Here is a 22550-nt window from a genome sequence, read left to right on the forward strand (position 1 = left end):
TCCCCCCCCCCCCCCCCCCCCCCCAAGGCATTTAACTTAAATGCCGGAGGATCGCGTGCGGCCTCTGTAACTCACTTACCGAGATTCAGATGTGTGGTGGGACGCGTCGCTGCGGGGTCATGCCGTGATGTCACATGACCATGCGGCATCATTTGACGCTGGAAAACTAGGTAAGGGGGGAGCAAGCAGGGAGGGGCGCAGCTCCAATGATTTGTACACCCCTTCTCTAGAGCAGTGTTACCTTTTTATTTCGTTTTTATTTAAGAAACCCTATAATTATATTGAGAAATTCTGAGGAACCCCGCCCATAATGTGTCTGAGATCAGATGCATTGTAAGGAACCCCAACCCTCTCTAATAGCGCGTCTGAGATCAGATGAAAATTTAAAGTCTTCTGTATTTGGTACAAACTTCTAATGACACAAAAATTGCAGGGAACACTCTAGGGATGCCCTTGGAACACCTGTTGAAAACACTGACTTAGAGGGAATAAGCGCCAATGTTGAAACAAAAAGTAAAGTGACTGCTCATTTTGGGACGACGTATATTAGGATGGAGTATGGTCCAGTCAACCAGCTCATTTTAGTTTTGGGTGGGGAGGGAGAATGTTAGTGGGGGGGTTAGCCTGCAGATTGGTCCAGCCGCTCAGCTAGTCCCAGTAGGGTTGTTGGGGTGCGGGTGGCTGTCGGAGGTGTGCCAGACAGGCGTCCTTGAGATGGTAATGTTTTAAGGGAGGTTTTGAAAGTTGGGGGAAGAGTCCCATGATGGGTGTGGTAGGAAGTCCCAGAGACGAGGGCAGCACAGGAGAAGTTATGTAGGTGGGAGTTATTTCTACGTCATTGTGCAGGAATTGGTGGGAGCCTGGACACAAGTCCAATTGTTCGTTCACAATTTATTATTGTATTTTCACATGCTCTCCGTGTGAATATACAGAAGAGCGAGAATACAGGACCGCCATCCGAACAGCAGCCATTGAAGTGCCAAGAACCTGCAATGTAAAAACAACCAATTATTAAACAGAACCGCATCCCTCCAAACATTGCACATACGGGCTGCCCCTCTAACTCCAGGAAAACAGCAAAGGGTTAACCAATATCTCACTGCTCTCAATGGGATTTCTCTGCTAAATCTGATCCTGTTTACAGCCGAGCGACTTTAGTAAAGTCTCAATCATTAATGTATTATCATTTCTTTTTTTTAAAATATGGCAAAAACGTATTCCGTAGCGCAGTACAATGTGGGAGTATAATAACATCGTATGACGAGTCCATGTTAGGACAGATCGAGACAGGAAGTAGGTATCTGCCCCAAGGAGCTTGCAATCTAGAAGGATGGGAGTGGCGACACAAGGAATAGCGTGTTTCTCAGCGAGGGGTTGGCCATCACCCTCAGTACTGTGTTTTATGCGGTTAAAGGATGAGTGCTAGATAAGTCTCCTGGCGAGTGTGTAAATGTATATAAGTTAGGGGAGAGTCTGATTCTGTGGGGTAGATAACTCCAGAGTTGCGGGGCAGCACGGAAAGTCTTGGAGGTGGAAGTGAGGTGGAGAGATGTAGGCTGCATGTGGAAGAGTACTTGGACATCAGCTCAGAGATGTAGAGGAGCGGGGTTATGTATAGCCTTGTAGGGGTCTTTAGTGTGACTGTGTATGGTGAGAGTAGCCAGTATAGTGACTCATAATGGGCCATCGGAGGAGAAGCAGTAAGTGGGCCCGGCGGCTGCAGAGGGGAGCAGACTGGAAGCAGATTGCAGTAGTCCAGTCGGGATATAATGAGGGCGCGAGTAAGAATTTTGGTAGATTGTTCCATGAGGTAGGGACGTATTTGAGCCACAATGCTGTGGTGGAAACGACATGATTCAGAGAGGTACTGAATGTGGGGGACGCAGGAGAGGAAAGAGTCAAGAATGACACCTAGGCATCTATCTCGGGTTATCGGAATAAAGGCGCAGTACTATTACAAGTGATAAAGTCGGTATATGTATAGAGTTAGGAGGAGGGGAAATTGCGAGTTTAAGGTAGTGATGGGACATCCTTCAGGAGATAGAAAGTCAGTGACACGGCGTGGAGAGTTACATGTTGGGATCATCGGCATAGAGTTGATCATGAAAACCAAATGACTGCCCAGGTTGGGATTGATTCGGGTTGTTACTGAGCTACTTCCCTCAGCAGGAGCCGGACTAAGCACACGAGGCAGGTTTCTGTATCGTCAGAAAGCTCATTATTATGGATTGGGGGAAGTACCGCGGGTGGGATGGGGCCAGTCTCCGAAACGTTGCCCCCCTGGATCCTTTCTGTAAATACGTCTCACTTTGCATTTGATCAAACATCTGCCCTACAGTATATAGCTTTTGTGCCTCCGCATGAAATTATTTAGCAGCTGTCTTACAATACCACGTCCGGTGGTCAGCCACCATTGTGCTTATCGCATCTACGACATTAGTGGATAAGTAATGTGGCTCTGTCTCTCTCTTCTGATGTTGTAAACATTTTGTATACAATATTGACTGGCTTTGTAAATGTGCTATTTGCGTGGGTGATATGGACTGAGTAAAAATGATTCCTTTTTCTGTATTTCTTGGTTGATGCTGAACGGTAAATTTATTCTTAACTGAGGGCTGGATACCATCACAAAGTTACAAATGACTGTATTGGTTCACCAAGGGAAGAAGCCCTAGAACAGAGGTGGGGAACGTCAGGCCCGAGGGCCGTATAAGGCCCCCGAAATAATTTGGTCTGGCCCTGCTAAGGCAACTGCAATAACCGGGGTCATGCTAATTTTTAACAAAATGGCCGCCGCGCGCCCGATCGGGAGGAGGTGGTGTGAGGCGCCGGCAGCCCTACACGATCCCCAGCAGCCACTGTACTAGCCCCAGCAGCCACCGTACTTCCCCCCCGCACTTACCCCAGCAGCCGCCCTACACGATCCCCCCAGCAGCAGCAGCAGCAGCAGCAACTACCAGACGTAGGGGGGCCGGGTTATGTGTGCCTGCTGTGTGCCTGCCTGTGTCTGTATGCCTGCTGTGTGCCTGCTGTGTGGCCCGCGAACGATGTTATAAATATCCAAATGGCCCTTGGCAGACAAAAGGTTCCCCACCCCTGCCCTAGAACATAGCCCTGCGGTACCCCAACTGTGAGTGGGAGTGGAGAGTGCCCCAGGAACGGAAACTAAGATTTAAGGAGAGGCATTATCCCGGAGGCTAAGAGAATGGAGGGTGTGCAGAATGAGGGGTGATAGCAGCCGAAAGGTCCAGTAATGTGTGCTAGTAATGTTTGTGTCAGTAATGTCTGTGTCAGTAATGTGTGGCAGTAATGTGTGCCAGTAATGTGTGCCAGTAATGTGTGTCAGTAATGTCTGTGCCAGTAATGTGTGCCAGTAATGTGTGTCAGTAATGTCTGTGTCAGTAGTGTGTGCGTGTCAGTTAGTAATGTGTATCAATAGTATGCAGCATGTTAGTAGTGTTTGTCAGTAGTATGTCTGCGTGTTAGTATTGTGTGTCAGTTAGTAGTGTGTGTCAGTTAGTAGTGCATGTTAGTAGTGTGTGTCAGTAGTATGCTGCATGTTAGTAGTGTGTGTCAGTTAGTAGTGCAGGTTAGTAGTGTGTGTCAGTAGTGCAGGTTAGTAGTGTGTGTCAGTTAGTAGTGCAGGTTAGTAGTGTGTGTCAGTTAGTAGTGTGTGTCAGTTAGTAGTGCAGGTTAGTAGTGTGTGTCAGTTAGTAGTGCAGGTTAGTAGTGTGTGTCAGTTAGTAGTGTGTGTCAGTAGTATGCTGCATGTTAGTAGTGTGTGTCAGTTAGTAGTGCAGGTTAGTAGTGTGTGTCAGTAGTATGCTGCATGTTAGTAGTGTGTGTCAGTTAGTAGTGCAGGTTAGTAGTGTGTGTCAGTTAGTAGTGCAGGTTAGTAGTGTGTGTCAGTAGTATGCTGCATGTTAGTAGTGTGTCAGTAGTATGCTGCATGTTAGTAGTGTGTGTCAGTTAGTAGTGCGTGTCGGTAGCATGCGTGCATGTTAGTAGTGTGTGTCAGTTAGTAGTGCAGGTTAGTAGTGTGTGTCAGTTAGTAGTGCAGGTTAGTAGTGTGTGTCAGTTAGTAGTGCAGGTTAGTAGTGTGTGTCAGTTAGTAGTGTGTCAGTAGTATGCTGCATGTTAGTAGTGTGTGTCAGTTAGTAGTGCAGGTTAGTAGTGTGTCAGTTAGTAGTGCAGGTTAGTAGTGTGTGTCAGTTAGTAGTGCAGGTTAGTAGTGTGTGTCAGTTAGTAGTGTGTGTCAGTAGTATGCTGCATGTTAGTAGTGTGTGTCAGTTAGTAGTGCAGGTTAGTAGTGTGTGTCAGTTAGTAGTGCAGGTTAGTAGTGTGTGTCAGTTACTAGTGTGTGTCAGTAGTATGCTGCATGTTAGTAGTGTGTGTCAGTTAGTAGTGCGTGTCGGTAGCATGAGTGCATGTTAGTAATATGTATCAGTTAGTAGTGTGCGAGATGTAAAAAAGATGGGTATTTGGGGCTGGGCTTTGGGAGGGGAATCTCCTCTCATCCCCGTATCAGATCAGAGACAGAGATCCGGCTGTGCAGCCCCCCTCCTCACATCACATACAGGGTGTGGGACTACCCTCTGCAGTGTCTGTCCCCCCCCCCCTCCCCTCTCCGCCAGAGAGAAGAGGAATTATCTCAGGGCACTGGGTGAGCGCTCTCCGCAACACCTGCACCCACATACACTTTCTGCAACCTGGATGGGGTAAGAGGGGTAACACTGGGGTAAGAGGGGTAACACTGGGGTAAGAGGGGTAACACTGGGGTAAGAGGGGTTACAATGGGGAGGGTAAATAAGGGAGTGTTACAATTTGTCCCATCTGTTGCCAGAGGGGCCAGCAACGTGTTGCGGAGTAAGGAAGGGGTTAAATAGTTAATGGTCAGAGAGAGCCCAGTCCCTGAGACCCGCAGATTGAAGGGCTCATGCTCCCCATCCGATCCTGTGTGTAATGCAGCAGCAGCTAACGCGGCAGGCACACCTGAGACAGGTATGTGAGTGCTGGGGTGTGATGGAGAATAAGCAGCGTCCATGCTCTGTAGCGTACGGTGTGCATGTCCGCACAGGCACAGACCAGAGAGCCGTCTGGCCATCCCCTATATACCAACATACGGGAAGAGGATTCCTTCCTCCCCGAGATTATCATCGATATTCCAAGTATCTGAGACAGAGAGATAAAGCCATGGGTTACCTGTGGTTACGAGGAAAATAGTGTGTCTCACTTCAGAGACCAGTGCGTTATCCACAAGGCTGCTCCTCGCTTATTCCTGAAGGGGATGGAAATGTACCTGGTGAGACGCACCTTACTCCTGATAGCAAGGCCTCCAAACTCTTATTCACACTGGGGTCTAAGTGACTGTGTGTCAAGCTCCACATATATCCCGGGCATTGTGTTATGGGCGCACAGACGGTTATTGTGAATAAGTGTCTCTTAGCATCAGGATTTGTGTTCTTCTTGTACCCGTGGAGGATAGGAGGTTTCAGGATGTTATACTTTTATATACACACATTATATTCTCAGCACATTGGTCTCCTAAAATAAATAGTTAGAGCAGATAGATTGTAAACCTGCATTAAATGCAAACACATGGATCTATCACTATGGTGCAGATACACGGCGCTCGGCGACGTCCGGGCTCATAACGTCATGTTATCTAAATCAGTAACGGGCGCATCTATATCCCCTCAAGCACACATTAAACACGTGGAGAGACTGCTGTACACAAAAAGAAGCACACCTGGGATATATGCTAATGAGATATGCAAAGTATATCTGAATGACTTGTCAGCATATATCCTGATTCTCGGGTATGTCAGGTGTGCACCTTTATGTCGGGATATATATAGCACTCTAGTAAAATAGGAATCTTTCCTCTCCCCCACTCTCCAGGGTCCCGTATTTCAGGGTCTGGATGGAAGTTATAACCTAACTCACGTAGTGTTACATCCCCAAGTTATATCTACATCCCAGCGTTACATCCCCGCATTACATCCCCGCGTTACATCCCCGCGTTACATCCCCGCGTTATATCTACATCCCCGCGTTACATCCCCGCGTTATATCTACATCCCCGCGTTACATCCCCGCGTTACATCCCCGCGTTACATCCCCGCGTTACCTGTAACAGATGTCTGTGGATATGCGTTGTTACAGGGAACCCCTTTCAAGGGCTCATTACGGCTGTAAATAGCACTTAACACTGCGTTCGTTAGCTTTGAAGATACCCGTTAGCATTTAACGAAGATATTAACTTAAGTTAATGCGTTAATAAAGGAGCTTTGTGTATCTGGGCCTGTCTGTCAATCTATATTACTATGTCTATCTATCGGTAGCTATCGATATCACTACAGTATGTGCCTATCTTTAGCTGTCTCTATCTATCTATCTATCTATCTATCTATCTATCTATCTATCTATCTATCTATCTATCTATCTATCTATCTATCTATCTATCTATCTATCTATCCAGGTCCCCATGACAGCCATGAGTCTCCCTTTGCTTGTGTGTGCAGTGATACTGACCCAGATTACCAGCAGTGCCCAAACCCAAGGTAAGAGGCAGCAAGAAGCCAGTCTCCCCAGTGAGGCAGAGCTTATCCTGGTGAATGCATTTAATGCATGTAACTATATAACGATATAACTATGTAACGATAAAACTATGTAACGATGTAACGATGTAACGATGTAACTATATAACTATGTAACGATGTAACTATATAACTATGATGATCGGCCACATCTGGGGACCCCTTTTTTGAAGTTTAAAATTGACCAGTTTTGTACATATCTAATTCCCACTGATGCACTCATGTAACGAGACTCCTTTGCACCATTGTTCTCCCCCTAATTAGTTTCCTATGAACCCCCCGAGTCTGTTCCGCCGCCGGTAACACTAAGTGGAGGGTTAGGAAGCAGAGTTGGAACAGAGGGGGCTCTTATGTCCTATAGGAAGTCATTAATACCCCCCCCGGCGCTCTCTGCTATTTGTGGGACAGGAACCGGGACATCACACAGCTATTTTCTGCCACATTCTTGTTTCCACTGAATAGTGTCCCCAGTAACAGGGATACGTGCTGGGGATGGGGGAGATGGGGTGGGGTGAGGGGGGATACGTGCTGGGGATGGGGGAGATGGGGTGAGATACGTGCTGGGAGAGGGGGCTGAGGGGGGACACGTGCTGGGGGAGGGCGCAGAGGGGGGACACATGCTGGGGATAGGGGGGTGAGGGGGGACATGTGCTGGGGATGGGGGGGTGAGGGGGGACACGTGCTGGGGATGGGTGAGATGAGGGGGGACACGTGCTGGGGATGGGGGGACATTGCTGGGGAGGGGGGACATGTGCTGGGGATGGGGGGTGAGGGGGGACATGTGCTGGGGATGGGGGGGTGAGGGGGGACATGTGCTGGGGAGGGGGGACATGTGCTGGGGATGGGGGGGGGTAAGGGGAGACACGTGCTGGGGGGAGGGAGGGTGAGGGGGGACACATTCTGGGCAGGGGGTGTGTGAGGGGGGACACGTGCTGCGAGAGAGGAGGGGTGACACGTGCTGGGGGTGGCAGGGACACATGCTAGGGGAGTAGAGGGAGGTGAGGGGATACGTGCTGGGGGGAAGGGGGGGAGGAAGGACACGTGCTGGGGGGGATGGGGGAGGAGGGGGGACACGTGCTGGGGATGGGGGGGAGGAGGGACACGTGCTTGGGGGGATGGGGGAGGAGGGGGGACACGTGCTGGGATGGGGGGGATGAGGGATACGTGCTTGAGGGGATGGGGGAGGAGGGGGGACACGTGCTGGGGATGGGGGGGAGGAGGGACACGTGCTTGGGGGAATGGGGGAGGAGGGGGGACACGTGCTGGGGATGGGGGGGAGGAAGAACACGTGCTTGGGGGCATGGGGGAGGAGGGTGGACACGTGCTGGGGATGGGGGGGGCGGAGGGACACGTGCTTGGGGGATGGGGGAGGAGGGGAGACACGTGCTGGGGATGGGGGGCAGGAGGGACACGTGCTTGGGGGGATGGGGGAGGAGGGGGGACACGTGCTGGGGATGGGGGGAGGAGGGACACGTGCTTGGGGGGATGGGGAGGAGGGGGGACACGTGCTGGGGAAGGGGGGGAGGAGGGACACGTGCTTGGGGGGATGGGGGAGGAGGGGGGACACGTGCTGGGGGGGCAGAGGGGCTGTGAATCTCCTTGTTGTGGCTCTCTCCCTCTCACTGTCTCTGACCTCTGGGACACGCCAGTGTCTCCTGCTCACGGCCCAGCTGTGTTACAGCGTGTGCCCCTGTGTGCCCGCGCTGAATGGAGGCTCTGTCCTCTCGGGACAAGCGCTGCTTGTTCTCTAGGCGGGGGAACCTCTGCCCTAAGGGGTCACTGAGCGGAAATTATCTGGGCACGATGGGCAGGGAGGACCCACAACCAAGGGAGCCCTAGTCCTTTAGCTCTGCAGCACATTGCACTGCAACCCCTAGGACCCTGAACACCGCAGTGATTAAGGGGTTAATCTGGTTGGGAATGTGCGCGCTCCCTACAATGAATTCAATCTGATTTTAGGGATGGGACATGGGAGGTATAAGAGGGGACTGCCCCCAGATCCCCCCCAAAACACATGCAGTGCTGGAGAATGGATCTCCTTCCCGGCAGACAGTTTATTACATACGTCCAACGTTGGGTTGAAGCCTCACTTATCTCATTCCCCCCGGCCTGTTACATCCACCCCCCGGCCTGTTACATCCACCCCCCGGCCTGTTACATCCACCCCCACTATGAGATCTGTCCGATCATTTCCCCCACTGGAGATTGCCGTGTGCTGACGCTCGGATGCAGCTCGGAGTTTGATTAGCATTGAAAAGGAACTTCTCGTTCTCCCTTTCATTTCGTGCCTGAGTCTCATCTCTCATTCATGCAAGCAGATCCCTTCCTCCTTTTCTGTTTCCTCCCCCTCCTCTCCCTCTCTCTTCACTCTATCCCCACCTCTCTCTTTTTCCTCCTCTCTCTGTTTCTTCTCTCTCGCGCTCTTTCCTCTCTCTTTATCTCTCTCCATTTATCTCTCTCTCTCTGATCTCTCTCCTCTCTCTTTATCTCTCTCCCTCTCTGTTTCTTCTCTCTCTTTCCTCTCTCCCCCTTTATCTCTCTCTCTCTCTCTCTCTCTCTCTCTGACCTCTCTCTCTCTTCTCACTTTCTCTCACTGATCTCTCTATCTCCCTCTTTTCCTCTTCTCTCTCTGATCTCTCTCCTCTTCTCTCTCTCACTTTCTCTCCCTCTCTCCCTCCCTTAACTCTCTGTTTCAGGTGCAGGATTCACACCTATATCCTGCTCTGAACCTGCCACACTCTCAGCTCATGTCCCTGCAGGAGGCAGACTCCCTGCTGGAGATGTCTTGCTGCAGGACAGTGACAGCACCCGAAATGAATTATTATTATTATCGTCTTTTGTTTGTATGGTACCGACATATTCCGCAGTGTGGTACAACACGGAGGTAAAGACTAGAATAAAATACATTGAATTTAAAACATAATGAAACAATAGGAAATGAGGTCCCTGCTACAAGAAGTGTACACTCCCCAAATATATCCATGTAAGTGTTTTACTGATGCAGAGAAGCTTATTGTGAATATATATAAAGCTCAACCCCATTATAGCGCGATCTGCTACAACGCGGATCCGCTTATAACGCGCTCTGAGCGTGGCTCTCGATTTAAAAACGTCTCCATTTTTTTTAGCAAAATGGCCGCTGCGCGAGGACACCCGGCATCTGCAGCTCTCTCCTATCCCTGCTTCATCAGGCTGCTGTGCGGCGCACATCTCCAAGGTTTTTTTCCCCCATACCATGCAGGAATCGAACCTATGACCCTTCATACACTGGTAGCGCGCACGCGTGTGTGTTATAAATTGGAGATCTACACATGTGGATGCAGCCTGATGAAGCAGGGAGAGAGGAGAGAGATGCAGATGCCGGGTAAATTCTCACACAGTGGCCATTTTATGATCCCGGTTATAACGCGGTCTCATTATGTGGACCGTGAGCACCACGTTATAACGGGGTTCAGCTGTGTATATATATATATAATATAATTATCACCTCTTTGCTGACGACACACAAATATACTTTCAACCCCTGACCTTACATCTGCTGTACAAATCAAAGTTTCTGAATGTCTCTCTGCTATATCATCCTGGATGGCCCTCCGCCGCCTTAAACTCAACATGGCTAAAACAGAGCTCCTCATACTTCCTCCCAAACCTGGCCCTACTACCTCCTTCCACATTACTGTTGGAACTACCATCATTCACCCAGTAGCCCTAGCACGTTGCCTAGGGGTCACACTCGACTCCTCTCTCCTTTCGCCCTTCACATTCAAAATATTTCTAAAACCTGTCGCTTTTTCCTACGCAATATAACAAAGATACACCCTTTCCTCTGTTGCTCGACTGCTAAAACTCTGACTCAGGCCCTCATTCTCTCCCGTCTTGATTACTGTAACCTCCTGCTGTCCGGCCTTCCTGCCTCTCACCTGTCTCCCCTACAATTTATCCTAAACGCTGCTGCCAGAATCACTCTACTCTTTCCTAGATCTGTCTCAGCATCTCCCCTCATGAAATCCCTCTCCTGGCTTCCGATCAAATCCCGCATCTCACACTCCATTCTTCTCCTCACTTTTAAAGCTTTACACTCTTCTGCCCCTCCTTACATCTCTGCCCTAATTTCTTGTTATGCACCATCCAGACTCTTGCGTTCTTCTCAAGGATGTCTTCTTTCTACCCCCTTTGTATCCAAAGCCCTCTCCCGCCTTAAACCTTTTTCACTGACTGCCCCACACCTCTGGAATGCCCTTCCCCTCAGTACCCGACTAGCACCCTCTCTATCCACCTTTAAGACCCACCTTAAGACACACCTGCTTAACGAAGCATATGAATAGCCCTGTGGATATTCTGAACACAGACGCACTTACCAGAACTCCCTCCTACTGTCTCTGTACGTTCTCCCTACCTACCAATTAGACTGTAAGCTCCTCGGGGCAAGGACTCCTTTTCCTTAATGTTACTTCTATGTCTGATGCACTTATTCCCATGACCTGTTATTTATATTATCTGTTATTTATTTGATTACCCCATGTATTACTACTGTGAAGCGCTATGTACATTAATGGCGCTATATCAATAAAGACATACAATACAATACACATATATATAAATATATATATATATATATATATATATATATATATATACATACATACATACATACATACATACATACATACATACATACATACATACACACACACACACACACACACACACACAATGACATTTTAAGTTATGGTGGGTGAAAAAGGCAACAAGAAACCTCCGCCATTTTTGTGCTCCGCAGAAGGGAATCAGGTGCCAGCGGTGTGGGATGACCCAGAGCAGAGTCTAATGCAAATACTACAGGGGGTGCTGAGAGTATCCCAGTCATGATGGGTAACAATACTAAGGGCAAAGTTCAAGCATGCACACACCTCTTATGGTGTGCTTGACCTTTGGTCCTAGTGTCCATCCTAACTATACATTAGTACAGCATCCCCTCCACTTGCTACCCTCTTCCCCCCGCTAGGAAATATTTATTCCCCAAACCCCTAATTAATAAATCTTATCGCTGACTCATCAGACTATCGCTAACAAACCTGTGTGGCCGATCCCAGGCAGTATAGTGTCCTGAGCTCGTGGGGGGAACACACGCTTAATAATCCCCCAAACTGCCCCTCAGTGTGTGCAGGCAGCATGGGGGGTTATGTCTGTCACTCACTGTGGGAGCTTCCAAAGTCATGCCCCACAATGCCTTGCTGCTGCGGATGCAATGCATTGTGGGGAGTGACTTTGAAAGGTCCTGCTGTATGTGGCAGTGATACCCCCCACGCTAAGGTGCAGTTTGGGGCCTTACTAAGTGCGCTGCCCCCACACGGGCTCAGGACCCCGCTATACTGCCTGGGATCCAGCATTGCAGATTTTTGGGGGGATAACACCTTGAAGACATCTCACAAACTCCTATGGGCAGTGGCAGATTTCACCTTTTGCTGCCCATAAGATCACACTGGCAGCGTGCCATGACAACGCGACACTGGAATAGCTGGGAGAAGTGTGTGCACAGGTCTCAACACACACACACTCAAAAACTACCGCCCCCCCAGCCTTGCGGGAAAACCGCCTCCGCCTGTGGATTCCCGAAACCCCTTTTGGGAATCACTGGATTATTCGTAGAGTAGCTGCATTCTGCAGCGTGGCCACAAGGTGTCACAATAACTCCGACCACATACAAACAAGAATCTGTTTAACTCGGCAGACCAAGCAATATCCTACGTGCGTCTTTTTAATAAATGAGTTCTGTACTATGAGAAAATACTTGTAGCACTTTTTATTTATTTGTTAAAACCCACTGTGAATGACATTTTGAATGTATTATAATGTAACAAGCATTTTTTGTTTCTTTAGCAACCATTTACAAAGTCACACCCCCTTCCTCTTCTGAAACAGGCTCTGGCACACCCCTTTTTGAGCCCTGCCCTCTCTCTAGCAGTGCACCAATTGTATCTAGTGACTGCTTGCTCACATGATTTTCCCCACAGAACTTTGCATCTGTGTCTGCACTGACAGCCATTTAGCGAACCCCCAAGCCGAATCTTCGCCGATCGAACACAGGAGAATGGATCGATCGTCAGCGTAGCTAATTACTTATCACTGTGTGGATTGTATTGATGCATATATTAAAGGGGATTTTTAATTTTTTTAAGCGGCAGCTTGTACGGCTGCTGTAAAGAAGCCGTACAGCACATTTCTCCAGCTGACCGGACACTGTCACTGATTTCTCTGAGTCTCACTGATCCAGAATCAGCTGGTTTTTAGAAGCAGAATCACACAGACCAGTGGAGTTTCACTGCTAAAAATCAGCACTTTTCCATCAGTTTATGTTGACTCCATATGTCACTGATTTGGGCGTTTGGACGGTGACGGAGCCTTGTTAGGACACAGCCCTCGCTCGCTAACGTGCTGCATTCCCGCAGGCTCGGGCCGGCTGAGACTCGCTGTCCTTTCAGAGGACAGACTCCAGATGAAATGGAAGGAAGCAGAGGGACTGACCAGCGGGTACAAAGTGCTGGTGAAGCCCATGGCAGGTGGGGGATGAAGACGAGGAGAGGGGAGGGTGGGTCCACTCCACTCACAGAGCACTCACCAACATGTCCCCTCTCTGACCTCAGGGGACCCCGAGCAGGAGGTGATGCTGAAAACCAAAACCCCCAAAGTGACGGTGGGTGGTCTGGACCCCGGGAAGGAATATATCCTGCAGATTCATGTCATCCAGGGGACGCAGGACACCCTGATAGCCAAGAAGAGGTTCATCAGTGAGTAGAAAAGAAGTTAGAGAGGGCAGCCAGGGGTGAGGTACCACCACGTGGGGGATACACGGGGGTGTACATCCCAAATCTACAGGGGTCAGTGGTCAATGGAAGGTGCACAGAAATGGCACAAAGCAACCACAACCACAGCTGCAGGCTCACAGACAGATTAATAGACTGCAAGCTCTTCAGGGCAGGGACTCCTACCTTCAAATAATTACTTTACAAGGAATGCATCATTTAATATCACATGTATATACAAATACAGAACACATCTTTGTATAGGAAGTGTTACTCATTACCTGCGCTCCTGTAAGTTTAACTAGATCCTCTTCATCTAGTTATTCCCTCCAAAAGGATTCGTTGTATGTGGTTCCTTCCTCACCCCTCTAGCCCCTCAAGGCCTCTTCTACCCCCACCTCCTGCCCAAGCTCTCCCCTTGCCCGCTGACCTTATCTCTGGCTCTCTGCAGTTGAGGATTTGAAGGCTCTGGTCAGAAACAGCAGGAAGAAGCCAGAAGAGGGAACGCCAGTGCCCAGGATCAGCGGGACGCTGCCATCCTCACCCTCTGCGGGCACAGGTCTGCATGGCACTGGCACTGCCAGGGAAGAGGGTAACTGGGCTCCCTATGTGCACTGTGATTTCATGTTAGGACTGTAGAGGCCCCGCTGTCTCTCACCTGCAGAACCCTTTACACTGGCGTAACCCCTACTTTACCCAAGCGGCCTGCAACACATTGCTTTATAACCATAAACATCTAGTTTTATTCCTTGTATTTTAGTGCCGGAGAGGGTAGCAGAGAATGAACCGCTGGGGGTCCCGGACACAGCGTCCCAGGGGTCTGATGGAAAGAGGATGACCCCCCCAACCACAGCCCTGACACCCAAACCCACTCAGAGAAGCCCCCCCAAGGCAGAGAAGGAGGTGTCCGCTACCCCCAAGACCTCAAAGAAGGGTAATGTTTCATAGGTGTATGTGGTATGTTTGTGCATATCTATCTATCTATCTATCTATCTATCTATCTATCTATCTATCTATCTATCTATCTATCTATCTATCTATCTATCTATCTATCTATCGTATCTGTCTCTCTGTCTCTCTGACTGTCGCTATCTTTCTTTCCTCTCTCAATGTATCGGTCTATCTATCTGTTTCTCTTTCATTCTGTATTCTTTGAATCCGAGTTATTTGTCCCTGTAGTAGAGTCTCCTCCCCAGTATCTTGCTGTCCTCCCTGTGTACCCAGGCCTGGCGTATCAGTGTGACACGGTGTCAGAGTGGGACATTGTGCTGCTTGTGGACAGCTCCTGGAGCGTGGGACGGGCCAACTTCCGGCTTGTCAAAAACTTCCTTGGAGGGATACTCAGCCCACTTAATATCTCGCGGGACAGGATCCGGATAGGTACCCCACACTTCCTCCCGGAATAATGACAGAGATAGGGGACGGTCTCAGTGACGTAGGGACAGGGATAGTGCTGCGATGGGGACACTTTAGTTAAACCACTTCAATGTCAGACAGGACAGTTATGCAATAACAAAGAACTTGCAGAGCAGTTTATACTGTGTGTATATATATATATCTATCTATATATATCTATATCTATAAGTCTCAAATAATGTTTGTGTGTGTATGTCTTCCCCCTGTGTGATTGGCCCTGTGTTCCCCCTGTGTCATTGGCCCTGTGTTCCCCCTGTGTCATTGGCCACGGCGCAACACCCACCCCCCCCCCTCACCCCACCCCTCACATTGCAAGGACCATCTCACTTGCAGTTGGAACCTAAGGAGAACAACTTGGCGAACCCACACTCCTCACCCCCCACACACTTCCGCCTCTTCTCGGCGCAGGCCTCAGCTCTCCCCCACCACCAACCCCCCACCCTCCGGTCACGCCACTACCGCGCAGGCCTCACCTCTCCCCCACCACCAACCCCCCTCCCTCCGGTCACTCCACTCCCACCCGCCGCTCCTCGGCGCCGTCCTCACCTTGCCCCCACCAACCACCCTCCCTCCGGTCACTCCGCTCCTCGGCGCTGTCCTCACCTCTCCCCCACCAACCCCCCTCCCTCCGGTCACTCCGCTCCTCGGCGCTGTCCTCACCTCTCCCCCACCAACCCCCCTCCCTCCGGTCACTCCGCTCCTCGGCGCCGTCCTCACCTCTCCCCCACCAACCCCCCTCCCTCCGGTCACTCCGCTCCTCGGCGCCGTCCTCACCTCGCCCCCACCGGTCACTCCACTATCAGACGCTGCAGCCACCACTCCAAGGCGACGCCTCACACTACATCAGCGCCACTACCCGGTAAGAACAGTCATCTAACTACGCTGACATGACGTTTCACGACCTACTACACAAACAATTTGTGTGTGTGTGGGGGGGGAAATGTGTGTGTGTGTGTGGGGGGGGAAATGTGTGTGTGTGTGGGGGGGGGAAATGTGTGTGTGTGGGGGGGGGGAAATGTGTTTGAAATGAAATGAAAAATTGAAATGCACCTATTAAGCACGTGCACACACACATATATATGTACTGTATATATGTGTCTGCATGACACACACACACACACACACACACACACACACACACACACACACACACACACACACACACACACACACACACACACACACACACACACACACACACACACACACACACACACACACACAGACACACACACACACACACACACACACTATGTACCTGTGTGCCTCTGTCTGCCCTGTGCTGTATGAGCCTCTCCTCTTCCCCCTGTAGGTCTGTCCCAGTACAGTGGGGAGCCGCAGACAGACTGGGACCTCAACACGTTTTCTACGAAGGATGAAGTGTTAGAGGCTGTGAGGAGGCTGAAATATAAAGGAGGGAACACATTCACTGGTGTGTATGCTGTGCTCTCAGGAGCAGGGTGCTGTGTGTCCTGTGCTCTCAAGAGCAGGGTGCTGTGTGTGTCCTGTGCTCTCAGGAGCAGGGTGCTGTGTGTGTGTCCTGTGCTCTCATGAGCAGGGTGCTGTGAGTGTCCTGCGCTCTCAGGAGCAGGGTGCTGTGTGTGTGTCCTGTGCTCTCAGGAGCAGGGTGCTGTGTGTATCCTGCGCTCTCAGGAGCAGGGTGCTGTGTGTGTCCTGAGCTCTCAGGAGCAGGGTGCTGTGTGTGTCCTGTGCTCTCAGGAGCAGGGTGCTGTGTGTGTGTCCTGTGCTCTCAGGAGCAGGGTGCTGTGTGTATCCTGCGCTCTCAGGAGCAGGGTGCTGTGTGTTTCCTGTGCTCTCAGGAGCAGGGTGCTGTGAGTGTCCTGTGCTCTCAGGAGCAGGGTGCTGTGTGTATCCTGTGCTCTCAGGAGCAGGGTGCTGTGTGTTTCCTGTGCTCTCAGGAGCAGGGTGCTGTGTGTGTCCTGTGCTCTCAGGAGCAGGGTGCTGTGTGTGTCCTGTGTTCTCAGGAGCAGGGTGCTGTGTGTATCCTGCGCTCTCCGGAGCAGGGTGCTGTGTGTGTCCTGTGCTCTCAGGAGCAGGGCGCTGTGTGTGTGTCCTGTGCTCTCAGGAGCAGGGTGCTGTGAGTGCCCTGTGCTCTCAGGATCAGGGTGCTGTGGGTGTCCTGTGCTCTCAGGAGCAGGGTGCTGTGTGTGTCCTGCGCTCTCAGCAGCAGGGTGCTGTGGGTGTCCCGTATTCTCAGGAGCAGGGTGCTGTGGGTGTCCTGTGATCTCAGGAGCAGGGGGCTGTGTGTGTCCTGTGCTCTCAGGAGCAGGGTGCTGTGTGTATGTCCTGTGCTCTCAGGAGCAGGGTGCTGTGTGTGTGTCCTGTGCTCTCAGGAACAGGGTGCTGTGTGTGTCCTGTGTTCTCAGGAGCAGGGTGCTGTGTGTGTCCTGTGCTCTCAGGAGCAGGGTGCTGTGTGTGCTGTGCTCTCAGGAGCAGGGTGCTGTGTGTATCCTGTGTTCTCAGGAGCAGGGTGCTGTGTGTGTGTCCTGTGCTCTCAGGAGCAGGGTGCTGTGAGTGTCCTGCGCTCTCAGGAGCAGGGTGCTATGTGTATCCTGTGCTCTCAGGAGCAGGGTGCTGTGTGTATCCTGTGCTCTCAGGAGCAGGGTGCTGTGGGTGTCCTGTGCTCTCAGGAGCAGGTTGCTGTGTGTGTCCTGTGCTCTCAGGAGCAGGGTGCTGTGTGTGTGTCCTGTGCTCTCATGAGCAGGGTGCTGTGAGTGTCCTGTGCTCTCAGGAGCAGGGTGCTGTGTGTATCCTGTGCTCTCAGGAGCAGGGTGCTGTGGGTGTCCTGTGTTCTCAGGAGCAGGGTGCTGTGGGTGTCCTGTGCTCTCAGGAGCAGGGTGCTGTGAGTGTCCTGCGCTCTCAGGAGCAGGGTGCTGTGAGTGTCCTGTGCTGTCAGCAGCAGGGTGCTGTGTGTGTCCTGTGCTCTCAGGAGCAGGGTGCTGTGTGTGTGTCCTGTGCTCCCTGGAGCAGGGTGCTGTGAGTGTCCTGTGCTCTCAGGAGCAGGGTGCTGTGTGTGTATCCTGTGCTCTCAGGAGCAGGGTGCTGTGAGTGTCCTGTGCTCTCAGGAGCAGGGTGCTGTGGGTGTCCTGTGCTCTCAGGAGCAGGGTGCTGTGTGTGTATCCTGTGCTCTCAGGAGCAGGGTGCTGTGAGTGTCCTGTGCTCTCAGGAGCAGGGTGCTGTGTGTGTATCCTGTGCTCTCAGGAGCAGGGTGCTGTGAGTGTCCTGTGCTCTCAGGAGCAGGGTGCTGTGTGTGTATCCTGTGCTCTCAGGAGCAGGGTGCTGTGTTTGTGTCCTGTGCTCTCAGGAGCAGGGTGCTGTGAGTGTCCTGTGCTCTCAGGAGCAGGGTGCTGTGTGTGTCCTGTGCTCTCTGGAGCAGGGTGCTGTGAGTGTCCTGTGCTCTCATCAGCAGGGTGCTGTGTGTGTCCTGTGCTCTCAGGAGCAGGGTGCTGTGTGTGTCCTGTGCTCTCAGGAGCAGGGTGCTGTGTGTGTCCTGTGTTCTCAGGAGCAGGGTGCTGTGTGTGTCCTGTGCTCTCTGGAGCAGGGTGCTGTGTGTGTCCTGTGCCCATCTCCTATGTGAGGTCACTTTTCAGGCCTGGCTCTCACTCACGTGTTGGAAGAGAACCTCAGAGCAGCTTCCGGTGCCCGGGCTCAGGCTGGGAAAGTGCTGCTCCTTCTAACGGACGGAAAGTCACAGGACGAGGCCAACGCTGCAGCACAAACACTCAAAGAGGCCGGGATTTACATCTTCACTATCGGTAAGAAAGCATGGCCCTTGCTTATAAGAACAACCCTCTTACAAGGATACCTCAAAGCCCAATGAGCCTCTTCCTTTGAGAGTAACAAGAGTACCCCCAACCCTCCCGGGCCGGTATCAAGGCTCCAGGTTGTACAGATTGTCCTTCTGGTGGTTCAGGGGTGAAGAACGTAGATGAGTTGGAGCTGAGACAGATGGCGTCGGAACCTGTGGATCTGACGGTGCACACGGTACCGGACTTCCCGCTGCTCAGCTCGCTGGTAGCACGCGTCTCTCGGGCGCTGTGCATGAGGCTGAAGGAGAAGAGGAAGGAAGCAGAGATGGGTGAGACATTGCTCAGGACATTAGACTAAGGTCATTTTATTTATCCTCATTGCCTTTCTTTCTGCCCCCTTCTCTCTCCCCCCTTCTCTCTTCTCTCTCCTCTCTCCCTCTCTCTCTCCTTCACCCTCTCCCTCTCTCTCCTTCAATTCTCTCTCTCCTTGTCTCTCTTTCCCCTTCTCTCTCTCCCCCACCTTCTCTCTCTCCCCCCCTTCTCTCTCTCTCCCCCCCTTCTCTCTCTCCCCCCCCCCCATTCTCTCCCTCTCTCTCCCCCCTTCTCTCTTTCTCTCTCCCCCCTTCTCTCTCTCTCTCACTCCCCTTCTCTCTCTCTCCCCCCCTTCTCTCTCCCCCATTCTCTCTATCTCCCCCCCTTCTCTCTCTCCCTCCTCCTTCTCTCTCTCTCCCCCCTTCTCTCTCTCTCTCTCTCTCTCTCTCTCTCTCTCTCTCTCTCCCCCCTTCTCTCTCTCTCTCCCCCCCTTCTCTCTCTCCCCCCCTTCTCTCTCTCCCCCCCTTCTCTCTCTCCCCCCCTTCTCTCTCTCCCCCCCTTCTCTCTCCCCCCCCCTTCTCTCTCCCCCCCCTTCTCTCCCCAGGGCAGAGATTTCCTTTCCTATTGTCTTGCGCTTTTTGTATTATAATTCCTTGTATTTTATTGTCTTTGTTTAGTGTTGAGTACACTGTGGTTGCTATATAAAGATATATATATACATACATACATGTTACCAGAGCGGTAAGGCAGGCCTGATGTGTATCCTGTTAACCGCATGTATATCTTTATTTATAAGAGCACCCTGTCTTTCTTCCCTCTGCTAAGTGTCTGTCACCCTTCCAGAAGATGACATAATATGTTTCACTCCCAGGGGGTCCGATTGTAGCCCTGCTGGACACCAATGATCCTCACCCCAGCCCCACACACCTGGTGGTCTCGGATGTGACAGCAAAGAGCATGCGCCTCTCCTGGACCCCCCCACAGCAACACATCCGGCAATATCGCATTGTATACTACCCCTCGCGAGGAGGGACACCCCAGGAGGTATGAGACCAACCCACCCCAATCACACAGTACAATGACTTCTCGACCCCAGCCCCTCAATTTCCCCCCTGCTTCTCCACCACACATTATATATCTGCCCCAACACTTCTTGCCCCTCCTGTCTCACTTGTCTATCTGCCCTAGCACTCCTGCCCCTCCGGTCTCACAATGCTATCTGCCCCATTACTCCTGCCCTTCTGGACTTGCTCCTCTATCTGCCCCAGCACCCCTGCCCCTCCCGTCTCACTCCTCTATCTTCCCCAGCACCCCTACCCCTCCGGTCTCACTCCTCTATTTGCCCCAGCACCCCTGCCCCTCCTGTCTCACTCGTCTATCTTCCCCAGCACCCCTACCCCTCCGGTCTCACTCCTCTATCTGCCCCAGCACTCCTGCCCCTCCGGTCTCACTCCTCTATCTGCCCCAGCACCCCTGCCCCTCCCGTCTCACTCCTCTATCTTCCCCAGCACCCCTACCCCTCCGGTCTCACTCCTCTATCTGCCCCAGCACTCCTGCCCCTCCGGTCTCACTTCTCTACCTGCCCCAGCACCTCTACCCCTCCGGTCTCACTCCTCTATCTGCCCAGCACTCCTGCCCCTCCAGTCTCACTTCTCTATCTGCCCCAGCACCTCTACCCCTCCGGTCTCACTCCTCTATCTGCCCCAGCACTCCTGCCCCTCCGGTCTCACTCCTCTATCTGCCCCAGCACCCCTGCCCCTCCCGTCTCACTCCTCTATCTTCCCCAGCACCCCTACCCCTCCGGTCTCACTCCTCTATCTGCCCCAGCATTCCTGCCCCTCCGGTCTCACTTCTCTATCTGCCCAGCACTCTTGCACCTCTGGTCTCACTCCTCTATCTGCCCCAGCACCTCTACCCCTCCGGTCTCACTCCTCTATCTGCCCCAGCACTCCTGCCCCTCCAGTCTCACTCCTCTATCTGCCCCAGCACCACTGCCCCTCCGGTCTAACTCCTCTATCTGCCCTAGTACTCCTGCCCCTCCGGTCTCACTCCTCTATCTGCCCAAGCACTCTTGTCCCCCCGGTCTTGCTCCTCTGTCTGCCCAGCACTCTTGCCCTGGTCTTGCCCCTCTATTTGCAGGTGGTACTGGATGGCAGCCTCTCCTCTGCTCTCCTCCTGAACCTGACCTCACGCACAGAGTATCTGGTGTCCGTCTTCCCCATCTACGGAAGCTTTGTGGGCTCCGGGCTGCGTGGCATCACCTCCACACGTGAGTGTCTGTTCACTCTCTAGTCACTCACCCACGCTAGACACCGACCAACCAATGAGCCTGATTTCACTGCTCTGCAACGCGAACTAATGCTCTGCAATGCAGCATAAAGCTCTGCAACTTGGCCCAATGCTCTCGAATGCTGCAGCAGGAGGCTCTATAACTCGGCGCAATGCTCTGCAATGCAGCAGCCAGCTCTGTAACTCGGCGCAATGCTCTGCAATGCAGCAGCAGGCTCTGTAACTTGGTGCAATGCTCTGCAATGCAGCAGCAGGCTCTATAACTCGGCGCAATGCTCTGCAATGCAGCAGCAGGCTCTGTAACTCTGCGCAATGCTCTGCAATGCAGCAGCAGGCTCTGTAACTCTGCACAATGCTCTGCAATGCAGCAGCCAGCTCTATAACTCGACGCAATGCTCTGCAATGCAGCAGAAAGCTCTGTAACTTGGTGCAATGCTCTGCAATGCAGCAGAAAGCTCTGTAACTCGGCGCAATGCCCTGCAATGCAGCAGCAGGCTCTGTAACTCGGCGCAATGCTCTGGAATGCAGCAGCAGGCTCTATAACTCTGCGCAATGCTCTGCAATGCAGCAGCAGCAGGCTCTGTAACTCGGCGCAATGCCCTGCAATGCAGCAGCAGGCTCTGTAACTCGGCGCAATGCTCTGCAATGCAGCAGCAGGCTCTATAACTCTACGCAATGCTCTGCAATGCAGCAGCAGCAGGCTCTGTAACTTGGCGCAATGCTCTGCAATACAGCAGCAGGCTCTGTAACTCGGCGCAATGCTCTGGAATGCAGAACCATGGGGTTCACAGGCCACTGTGCCACCTTCCCAGGAGGGTGGCAGAGGTAAGGTGCCTTGTATCTTGTCTCCCCCAGTGCCGCTCTCTGCTCCCCGCGTCCTCTCCATGGATCATGTGACCGACACCTCTATCCATCTCCGCTGGCCGCCGGCCGAGGGAGCGTCGCAGTATCTGGTCCTATACTCGGCAGAATCTGACCGGGAGGAGGAGGTCACTGAGGTAAATCAGGGTCAGAAAGTGCCTTCTGTCAGTGTCACCGTGTCACCGGTCAGTGCTGGCCAGACTGTATCAACTACAGACCACGGGTCCTATCTGCCCCATGTCACCATGCAGTGGACCATACGTCTGTCTCTGTGAATTTGGGGGGGTTTGTTTTTCAGATGAAGGTGGGTGGCACAGATGTCCTGTTGTCTGACTTGTCACCAAGCACTCTGTATAGTGTCACTGTGTATGCTGTGTCTGGGGACGAAGCCAGTGACCCGGTGACTCAACAGCAGCTCACAGGTGAGTTCCATCTTCCAGGCGCTGTGGGAGTCATTGCTGCGGCAATAAGGCACACAGGATTGCTTTTGATCTGTTGCA

The 22550-nt window shown here is 52.0% G+C and overlaps 1 protein-coding gene across 7 annotated transcripts in view; it reads left to right on the plus strand.

Annotated features, from left to right (window-relative positions):
- The first annotated feature begins 4620 nt into the window (after positions 1 to 4620).
- Positions 4621 to 22550, plus strand: part of COL20A1 (collagen type XX alpha 1 chain) — a 54488-nt gene continuing 36558 nt past the window's right edge. For 5 of the 7 annotated variants that reach the window (XM_075571491.1, XM_075571492.1, XM_075571489.1 and 2 more), the window contains exons 1-15: positions 4621 to 4718; positions 4844 to 5001; positions 6482 to 6563; positions 13049 to 13159; positions 13244 to 13387; positions 13854 to 13994; positions 14163 to 14336; positions 14627 to 14782; positions 16131 to 16250; positions 18430 to 18594; positions 18753 to 18917; positions 19772 to 19944; positions 21040 to 21169; positions 22045 to 22187; positions 22349 to 22472. In XM_075571491.1, coding sequence (XP_075427606.1) covers positions 4963 to 5001; positions 6482 to 6563; positions 13049 to 13159; positions 13244 to 13387; positions 13854 to 13994; positions 14163 to 14336; positions 14627 to 14782; positions 16131 to 16250; positions 18430 to 18594; positions 18753 to 18917; positions 19772 to 19944; positions 21040 to 21169; positions 22045 to 22187; positions 22349 to 22472 — 1867 coding nt within the window. In that variant the 5' untranslated portion in view covers positions 4621 to 4718; positions 4844 to 4962. The remainder of the gene's footprint in view (positions 4719 to 4843; positions 5002 to 6481; positions 6564 to 13048; positions 13160 to 13243; positions 13388 to 13853; positions 13995 to 14162; positions 14337 to 14626; positions 14783 to 16130; positions 16251 to 18429; positions 18595 to 18752; positions 18918 to 19771; positions 19945 to 21039; positions 21170 to 22044; positions 22188 to 22348; positions 22473 to 22550) is intronic. The other 2 variants (XM_075571493.1, XM_075571494.1) reach the window with 2 other exon arrangements.

This window comes from Ascaphus truei, chromosome 15, assembly GCF_040206685.1.
Source record: "Ascaphus truei isolate aAscTru1 chromosome 15, aAscTru1.hap1, whole genome shotgun sequence".
NCBI classification, from domain to species: domain Eukaryota; kingdom Metazoa; phylum Chordata; class Amphibia; order Anura; family Ascaphidae; genus Ascaphus; species Ascaphus truei.